Source organism: Sesamum indicum, unplaced genomic scaffold (genome assembly GCF_000512975.1).
Source record: "Sesamum indicum cultivar Zhongzhi No. 13 unplaced genomic scaffold, S_indicum_v1.0 scaffold00148, whole genome shotgun sequence".
Lineage (NCBI taxonomy): Eukaryota > Viridiplantae > Streptophyta > Magnoliopsida > Lamiales > Pedaliaceae > Sesamum > Sesamum indicum.
In genome coordinates this window covers 56,704-66,910 of record NW_011628062.1, presented here as the reverse complement: position 1 = coordinate 66,910, position 10,207 = coordinate 56,704, and the positions used below count along the sequence as shown (strand labels likewise).

General features: G+C 42.5%; 1 protein-coding gene and 1 non-coding gene across 2 annotated transcripts in view; one reads left to right on the top strand and one right to left on the bottom strand.

Moving 5' to 3' along the window:
- Positions 1-359: 359 nt before the first annotated feature.
- Positions 360-433, top strand: TRNAM-CAU. Its single transcript has one exon. It is a non-coding gene; the product is annotated as a tRNA-Met (tRNA).
- A 3,873-nt stretch (positions 434-4,306) lies between these two features.
- Positions 4,307-10,207, bottom strand: part of LOC105179353 (protein CASP-like) — a 22,966-nt gene continuing 17,065 nt past the window's right edge. The window contains exon 7 of the mRNA XM_011102949.2: positions 4,307-4,334. Within this exon, the coding sequence (XP_011101251.1) occupies positions 4,328-4,334 (7 nt within the window). The 3' untranslated portion in view covers positions 4,307-4,327. The remainder of the gene's footprint in view (positions 4,335-10,207) is intronic.

Genomic DNA, 10,207 nt, shown 5'->3' with positions numbered 1-10,207 from the left:
GTCATATGCTTATCTCAAAGATTAAGCTACACATGTGCAAGTATGAACTAATTCAGACTGTGAAACTTCAAATGGCTCATTAAATAAGTTACAGTTCATTTGATGGTACTTACTAGTCGGATAACTGTAGTAATTGTAGAGCTAATACATGCAACAAACCCCAACTTCTACAAGGGATGCATTTATTAGATAAAAGGTCGGCAAAATTCTTGCTCTCTCTCAATATCTCTCTCAATTCGAAAATCCAGAATTTGAATTGATGTCCTCTCATTGATTCCTCCTAAATTGTATTGATTTATCCTAAAGATTTTATTTCAATTGGAATTTGGTTATTCACCATGTACGAGGATCCCTGCTAAGCATCCATGGCTGAATGGTTAAAGCGCCCAACTCATAATTGGCGAAATCGTAGGTTCAATTCCTATTGGATGCACGCCAATGGGACCCTCCAATAAGTCTATTGGAATTGGCTCTGTATCAATGGAATCTCATCATCCATACATAACGAATTGGTGTGCTCTGCCCGTTGTTGCGTTGATTCATGATAACTCGACAGATCGAACGACCCTCGTGCCGGCGACACATCATTCAAATTCCTGCCCTATCAACTTTCGATGGTAGGATAGTGGCCTACTATGGTTGTGACGGGTGACAGAGAATTAGGGTTCGATTTCGAAAATGGAGCCTGAGAAACGGCTACCACATCCAAGTAAGGCAGCAGGCGCGCAATTTACCAATCCTGACATGGGGAGGTAGTGACAATAAATAACAATACTGAGCTCTACGAGTCTTGTAATTGGAATGTGTACAATCTAAAACAAAGCATTGTGATGGTCCCTGTGGATGCTCACGCAATGTTATTTCTGCCCAGTGCTCTGAATGTCAAAGTGAAGAAATTCAACCAAGTGCGGGTAAATGGAGGGAGGAACTATGACTCTCTTAAGGTGGCCAAATGCCTCGTCATCTAATTAGAGACGAGCATGAATGTATTAACGAGATTCCCATTGTCCATGTCTACTATCCAGCGAAACCACAGCCAAGGGAATGGGCTTGGTGGAATCAGCGGGGAAAGAAGACCCTGTTGAGCTTGACTCTAGTCCGACTTTGTGAAATCACTTAAGAGTTGTAGGATAAGTGGGAGCCGAAAAGTGAAAGTGAAATACCACTACTTTTAACGTTATTTTACTTATTTTGTGAATCGGAGGCGGGGCATCGCCCCTCCTTTTGGACCCAAGGCACGCTCTGACGGGCTGATCTGGGCGGAATACATTGTCAGGTGGGGAGTTTAGTTGGGGTGGCACATCTGTTAAAAGATAACGTAGGTGTCCTAAGATGAGCTCTACGAAAATAGAAATCTCGTGTGGAATAGAAGGGTAAATGCTCATTTCTATTCTGATTTCCAGTATAAATACATACCGTGAAAGCGTGGCCTAACGATCATTTAGACCTTTAAAATTTGAAGCTAGACGTGTCAGAAAAATTACCACATGGATAACTGGCTTTTGGCAACCAAACATTCATAGTGACTTTGCTATTTCATCCTTCGATGTCGACTCTTTCTACCATTGTGAAGCATAATTCACCAAGTATTTGATTGTTCACACACCAATAGGGAACGTGAGCTGGGTTTAGACCATCGTGAGATAGATTAGTTTTACCCGACTGATGACGTCGTCGCAATAGCAATTAAACCTAGTACGAGAGGAACCATTGATTCGCACAATTGGTCCTCGCGCTTGGTTGAAAAACCAGTGACGCAAAGCCACCATGCGCCGGATTATGACTCAACGCTTCTAAGTTAATATTTGCGCTAAAAGCGACGCATACGCCCACCGTCCGCTTGTCGACCCGCCATAGGGGCCCCAGGGTCCCCAAGGGCACGTGTCGTTAGCCAAACCATCGCGGAAGACGAGTCGCGCGCTGGCCGCCTTGAAATACAATCCCATCAAGCGGCGGGTAGAATCATTTGCAAATGACTTAGATACGCGACAGGGTATTGTAAGCGGTAGAGTGTCACTGCTGCCACGATTAGCTAAAATTCAACCCTTTGTCATTTCGATTTGTTCCTCACGAGGCGCCTTCCCCAACGCGCACCGTGTGGCTAGTAGTCCGCTGACTACTTCTGCAAATCGCAACACATTCCCGCTCGGCACTAACGCAGTGCGCTGACAGGAATCACAAAATGGGAGGAATAATCACACGACAGTAAATTGTACACGCAATTTAAGAAAGGAGCTTTTATTTATACTGAAAAATGCATATACAATAAACAACGACGCTAGAGTAAGGGGACCGCCATGAGGGGGACTCTAACACGTCACTAGATCAGGCTTCTTATACTCATTCCCCCATATAATAGGTTTAAAAAGATAAATTCTATTAAAAACAGTAGACATTAAGAAGATTGAAAAATGTACCTCAGGAGGCCTAACATCCCATGAGCAATCTAAACAAAACAAAGCAAAGTAACAAAGAGAAAATAAAGACCAACACTTAAAACTCTAAAATTGCGGAAGTCCAGCGTCTGTCAGCGAAGGTTGATTGGTCAGTCGTGTAGAGCGGTTAAGTGGCCCAAGTGTGCGTTAAAAGTGTAGAGTGCGCAGGCAGCCCGTGACACCCTCCCCCACCTGAGATGACGACGTCTTCGGCTCATGGGAAGCATGATAAGCTTCGACAAGTTGTAGAAACGCCTTGAGTTTCGTCACCCGCTCCCAAGTGTTCTCCTCGCTGTCCCCTCCCCTCCATTTTACCAAGTACTCCATTTGGGGTAGACCATGTCGTCATCTGTTCGATCGCTGCCTCCGGAGACCCAAAATCAGTAACCACCCTGTTGCGAATTTCGACAAGTCGTTGAAGGCGTGGAGAATCCCCCTTCTTCGGTTGCCAGTCTCAGATTGATACACCTTTAAGGTAGGCACCATTCACCCATTGCACCCACGACGTGTCTGCCTTGCGGTGAATGTTCCATAATACACGGAAAAGGAAAGCTACGTTCCAAGACTGTATGTACCGAATATCGAGTCCACCTTCCTTGGGATGGCAAATTTTCTTCCAAGCGATCGGTGCCCTCCTAGAGTTCCATAGGAAATTCCTACAAAGTCGGTGGATTTTCTCGATGACCGCCACTGCAAGTGGAAAAACTTGAAACCAAAAGCACTCCACCCCCTGAATAACTTAACGGAAAAACCCATGAAGGGAGCCATTCAAAGCCACTGAAAAAGATGAATTGCAAACGCATTCCATAATCCAAGATATAAACAGTGGGGGAAAACCATACCCGTGAAGTAATCAGGCGAGAAATGTTTATGAGACCGAGTCAAACGCCTTGCGTAGGTCGACGTTGATAGTACATCAAGGTGAAATCCATTTCCTCAAGTACTACCGCACCATTTTTTTAGCTAAGAAAATATTATCCGTGATATTACGGCCTCCAACAAACGTAGCTTGGCATCGGTCAATCAAGTGCTCCAAAGCGGGCGCAAGCCGATCTAAGATGATTTTCGTGATTGCCTTGTAGATGACATTGCAGCACAAAATCGATCGGTAATCCGCAATAGAGGTGGAATGATCTACTTTCGGCACGAGGGCAATGATAGTGTGGTTGAGCTGCCGTAGCATCCGCCCACTCCTAAAGAAATCCAAGACGGCCCTACAAACTTGATCACCCACAATGTTCCATGCTTTCTTGAAAAAGCACGAGAAATATCCATTTGGGCCGGGAACCTTGTTGTCGCTAATATGGAATATGGCATCCTTGACCTCCAACGGTGTGACTGCCCGACAAAGCTCCACGGTATGCTCGGGGGAGAGTATGGGGCCCTATTCAAACACACCATCATTGACAGGGAGGGTGTGAGCCTCGGTGCCCAAGAATGATGTGTAGTAATCGACGAACTCTTGGGCAATATTCTCGGCAGCAGTGATAATAGTCCCGTCCGCCCAAGTGACTGTCCCAATGGAATTCCTTGCGACATTCCTCTTCAGCATGTCGTGGAAGAACTTGGTGTTGCGGTCCCCCTCTTTAAGAAAGTGGATTTTGGCTATCTGATAGAAGAAGTGTCGTGCGGCCTCGTCAAGAAAAACGGCCTTCCTTCTAAGATCTCCCAAAGAGTCTCGGAGCATCACATCTCACAGATTGGATTCAAGTTGACTCTGGGCATCTTGTAGTGCAAGCTCAGCCTCTTTGGCCCTGGTAGAGATGTGGCTGTAGTGCTGCTTGTTGAATATCTTGAGCACGCTTTTAAGTGCTTTCAGTCTCCTACAAAGGCTGAATTGCGGCGTTCCCTCCACGCTCAAGTTCCATCTTGCTTCAACAGTAGCTAAGAAATTATGATCTGCCCACATATTGAAAAAGCGAAATAATTTTGGCTTAGTGGGTGCATAATCAAAGATAGAAATAATACCCGCAGAGTGGTCGGAAAGGCATCCCGATGGGTTGAAATGGGCGTTGCAATGCAAATCGACCTGAAACCATTCATTGTTGTATAAGACCTTATCGACCTTGCACCATACAGGGTTGCTTTCGTTGTTGGAATACCATGTGTAGTAGCAGCCCGTAGTGGGAACATCGAGTAATCCAAGCGCTACACAGCAGTCCACAAAATCCTTAAACTCATACCAAGTCGAGGCCACTCCAAGCTACTTCTCCTCGGGAGATTTCACACAATTGAAATCGCCCATAATAAGTCATGGCATGCTCAGTGCTAGTCCCAAATCAGAAAGCTTCTCCCACATGCTCCTTCTATTGACAACAGATTAAAGACCATATATGTAAATGAGAATAGAAGGAGAGTTGAGAGGACTTATTCATGGCACGGCAGTGGATCACTTGGGGCGATATATCCACGGGATGTAGGTCAATGACTGCCGGGTCCCAAACCACAAGAATGCGTCCGCCGGCGATGGTGTCAAAGTTGTTGGTTTGGCACCATCCCAGAATTGAGCGGCTAAAAATCTTCGGCATAGATGATGCTGCAAGCTGTCTCCAAAATGTCCAAGAAACAAAGCCAGTTATTCTTAATGAGGTGGGCAACCACATTGTGTTTGAGAAGCTAAAGCCCCTCAAGTTCTAAAATCCAATCTTCATGGGGATAAGGGGGGACTCCCCTCCGGCCTGCTTCTTCGATTTGCTGCAGGTCGTTGCAATCTCATCAGTTTTTGTTCCCTGCATTGCGTGTTGCGTGGCCGTCGGGGAATCCGTTGATGAGCACTTTGAATGTGCCGGAGAAGCAACCTCCTTATCCTTAGGCTATGGAGCCTTCATGGTTAGTCGTCCCTATTCCACCTTGCCCGCCGGTGGAGAAGTCGATTGCTGCGCCTCCACTGCCAGCTTGGTTGCGGTAACTGTAGCTTTGCCCTTGTTCCTCCTCTGCACAACCATCCATTTAGCAGGCTTTTTCTTTGCTGCCTCTGCCGGCTTAACAAGTGCAGCAGCAGGGATGGCAGTGGCACAGACAGCTGCGAGGGGGAAGGGCCGGTAGACCTTGGCATGTCTTGCAAGTGCCCAAATCTGTTGCAGGCTGTGCAGAATTTGGGGGTGAATTCGTAAACCACCGGCTACTTTCGGGTTATGCCATTTGGCATAACAAACTCCACTTCGTTGATGAGTTTTTTTAAGGGTTAAAAGCAAAATACCCCCCTGTGTTATTGATAAAGAGCAAATTACCCCCTTGTGTTAAAAAAAAAACGCAAAATACCTCCCTGTCAATTAAATACTGTAGCACACTGCCTCCCTACATGAATTAAATATTGGTGAGAAGGGTAAAAGACGAAAATACCCCTCCTTATATTTGAAAATGCTGACTTTAGTCAAACCTAGGGTTTTCATATTTTTGTTTCTAGCAAGAGAGAAAGAAGCGTGAGAGGCGACTGAGAGGCGACTGAGAGGCGACTAAATCCACTCAAATCCACCACCACCGCCGGCGAAATCCATTCAAACGTCGTTGCCCGCGACTGCAACAACGATTTTCGCTATCTCGAGGTCAGTTTTCTCTATTTCAAGCTCCGATTTCCCTTTCCCTTCGCCAAACGCCGTCGCTCAAAAAATAATCCCGATATGGTCGGATTTTGAAAATCCTTTTTCTGAATACTTTGGTCGCAATTTCCAGCGTGGTATGGCCGAATTTTGGAGTAAGAATCCGGGCTCCTTTGCTTTTCATTTTATTGTAATTGTTGTAATTATTGTTGTATTCCAGCGTGTATATTGCTGTAATTATGCAATATTTTGCTGCTAAACTGTGTGAAATTCGCAGCAGAATGTAGAGAGAAAGTCATTTGGAAAGAATTGAGAGAAAGAAGAGTGTAATTGCAGCAGAAGTGTCTAGCTTTCTGTTCTAGCATTCTTGCCTTTCTAGGGACTTGAGGATTCATCTCAAAGGTACATTTCAACAAACACCTGGTGTCCATTATTTTTTCTTGGGCTTGAACAACTTGTCTTTATTTCTCAATCCCATTACAGAGCATTTTGTGTCGGTGTTTTCTATTTATGAGGCTGCTCTTTTTTTTGTTTGTTCATTTTATTTAGTTTATTTGTGTTTTATTTGTTGTTAAATTCCCTGGCTAATTGTGTTGGCGTACTTTCAGTATTTTAGTTGTTAAATTGTGGGAATTGCTCTGTTAGTATTATGTTGTTTTAAAGATTGTGTCTTTCCCGAAGTACTAGAAAATGGAATGTGAAATTTGTTTGGGTCAAGGATAAAGAAATATTGGGTGTCAATTTTTCTGATTGTGAACTGCAAGGTTTATGTTTTGAGTTATTTGGTCAATCAAGATCTTGCACTGTTCCTGAAGCATTTGTTGTTTCTAATGTTCTTGTGGTGTTTATTAGTGACTTTACCTCGGCAAAAGATGAACTCAGAATTTTCTGCGTAATTTTTTGTTGTGATTTAAGTTGTTTTTCTTTCAATAACAGAAGTGTCTAGGTTTCTATTCTTGATTTATCATAAATATTTTATACAATAACGGCTGGTCCCTTCTACTTTATCTCGCAGTTCACAGTCTAGAGCGGATCTGCTGACACTTGGTTTGGCTGTGACCAATATTTTGAGACACTTGGTTTGGCTGTGACCAATATTTTGAATGGTCTTGTGTGGGAAAAACTGACAAAGCATCTGATTTAGAAGCAGTTAAGGTAGGCATTTCTATCTATACTGTTTTTTTTTTATTCCATTTTGTGGTCCCAAATGTGTTGGGTCTATTTTTTTAGTCAATATATACTTTGATTAAATAATGTTATGCTTTTATTGTTATGTACATGAAAAGCACCCTGTGTCAGGGTTTTGCTTCTTGCTGAAGCATTATTGAATGTTTTTTTATTGTTGGGAAGTTACTGTGCTTTTATTGTTATGGTTTTGCTTCTTGCTGAAGCATATTTTTTTTGTGGTTTGTTTCATTTATGTGCAGATGTTTCAAACACATGACATAAATTTTTGGTGGGGTGGAAAATTTGTAAAACATCCTAAACTTAGTTATGTAGGAGGGCACAAGAAAGTATTTGAGAAATTAGATTTGGATTATTTGGGTTTATATGAATTAGGAGCAATGTATGAACAGTGCGGGGGGAAAAAGTCAGTGCTTAAATTTTATTATAAAGATCCCACTCTACCATTAGAATGGGGCATAAGACAAATTAAAGAAGAATGCCCTGATATTTGTTTGGTTGACCTACAAAATTGTCATAAAAACTTGGATGTTCCAGTAAATATTTATGTAGAGGAAGAGGATGTTGAACCTATTCTAGTCGTAGATAGCCAAGGTAATCCAGTTGAAAAGGAGCAGGAAGAAGAAATTAGATGCTTGTTAGATGGAATAGATTTTGATGAATTGGATGGGGATGGGAATGAGAGTGAGGGTGATGGGAGAAAGGACTGTGAGGGGCAGGGGGTGGGGGGGGGATGAGTGTGAGGGTGATGGGAGGAAGGACTGTGAGGGGCAGGGTGTAGAGGGTCAGGGATTGGATGGGGTTGAGATTGAGAGTGTCGACTGTGAGGGGCAGGGGGGTGTGGCATTGGGGGATGATGTACCAATAACTGAAAATGTTGAAATTCCAATTCAAAACAATTCTGAAAAAATGACTGAAAAGGGAAAAAGAAAAATGTATGAAAGATTTTTGAATGAGTCCTCATCGGAATTTGACGATTCATCTGATGAGGATTATGTGCAAGGTAGTGAGGGGAGAGGAAGAGGATGTTGAACCTATTCTAGTCGTAGATAGCCAAGGTAATCCAGTTGAAAAGGAGCAGGAAGAAGAAATTAGATGCTTGTTAGATGAAATAGATTTTGATGAATTGGATGGGGATGGGAATGAGAGTGAGGGTGATGGGAGAAAGGACTGTGAGGGGCAGGGGGTGGGGGGGGATGAGTGTGAGGGTGATGGGAGGAAGGACTGTGAGAGTGATGATAATGAAAATGAAAAGCACCCTGTTTTTAAAGAATCTGATTCAATGAAAAATGTAAATCTGGTAGTCGGGATGAAATTCCAAAATGCTGCACAGTTTAGGGTGGCCTTGAGGGACTGGTGCATACGGAATGGGGTAGATATTGAATTTTTAAAAAATGAAGCTGCAAGAGTGACTGCAAAATGTAAAGTGGAGGGTTGTGAATGGAGGATCCATGCCTCACCAATACAAGGTGGACCTACATTTCAAATTAAAATAATGAAGGACAAGCATATATGTACAAGAACATATGAAAATAGGCTTGCCAATGCATCTTATCTTGCAAAAAGAATTGAAAATGCAATAAGAGATAATCCCACAATTCCTATTCAGCAATTGAAAAATAGAATTCGATCAAAATGCAATGTGGATGTGAGTAAATTTAAGGTGATGAGAGCAAAAAAAGAAGCTTTACAAAGCATTAAGGGGGATGATGCAAAGCAATACGAATTGTTGTGGGATTACTGTGAAACTGTCAGAAATTGTAATCCAGGGTCTAAGCTCATACTTAAAAAACTGGAAAATTCTGATCCCCCAGTTTTTGATAGAATGTATTTCAGTCTGCATGCTTTAAAGAAGGGGTTTATGGACGGGTGTAGGCCAATCATAGGTCTTGATGGTTGTTTCTTAAAAACTGTTTATGGGGGTCAATTGCTTGTGGCTGTGGGAAGGGATGAAAATGATAAAATGTTCCCAATTGTGATGGCTGTAACACAAGTAGAAAATAGGGACACTTGGGGTTGGTTTGTGAGTGAACTTTTGGATGAAATAGGGGGTTTGGGCACCACAAAATACTCTTTTATTTCTGATAGACAAAAAGGTCTTGTTGAGGCCTTAAAAGATTTGGTGCCAGATGCTGAACATAGATTTTGTTTGAGACACATGTATGAAAATTTCAAAGTGAAATTCAAATCTGTTGAACTGAAAGAATACTTTTGGAGGGCAGCCTCAACTGCAAACAGAAGGGAATTTGAGGGTTTTATGAAAAAAATTGAAGAACTTGATCCAAAAATAAAAGTTGATGTGGAAACAGCTTCTGAATGGCTAAGAAAGATAAATCCACAATATTGGGCAAGATCACATTTTCCAGTTCATAGCAAATGTGATATTTTGGTGAATAACTTGTGCGAAAGCTTCAATAATTACATACTTGAGGCAAGGGACAAACCAATTATAAGTATGTTTGAGTGGATTAGAACAAAATTGACGTCTAGGTTGCAATTGAAAAGAGAGGGAATGGAGAAGTATGGAGGATCAATTTGCCCTAATATCCTAAAGAAGATAAACAAGCAACAACATGCTGCAAGAAATTGTTTCATTAGGTGGTGTGGTGGGGGAGAGTATGAAATTGACCACTTCTTGAACAAGTATGTGGTTGACTTAGAGAAGAAAACATGCAGTTGTGGCATGTTTCAATTGACAGGATACCCATGTTGTCATGCTTGTTCAGCAATTGTTTCAAAAAGGGCTAGAATGGATGATTATGTGGATGATTTTTATAAGAAGCCAGTTTACCTCAAAGTGTTACATGCTGTCCTTGGAGCACAAGATTACATAAAAACTAGTTTTCAGCCCTTTAAACCTCCTAAGATTAAAAAGAAAAGGGGCAGACCTAAGAAACTGAGGAGAAAGGGCCCTAATGAGCTGCAGTCAAACACATCAACGCGAAAAGGATTGACGCATACCTGCAGTAAATGCCTTCAAATAGGCCACAACAAGGGCAGCTGCAAGAATGAAATACATCCAAAGTCGAAGTTTTTCAAGGTTTGTGT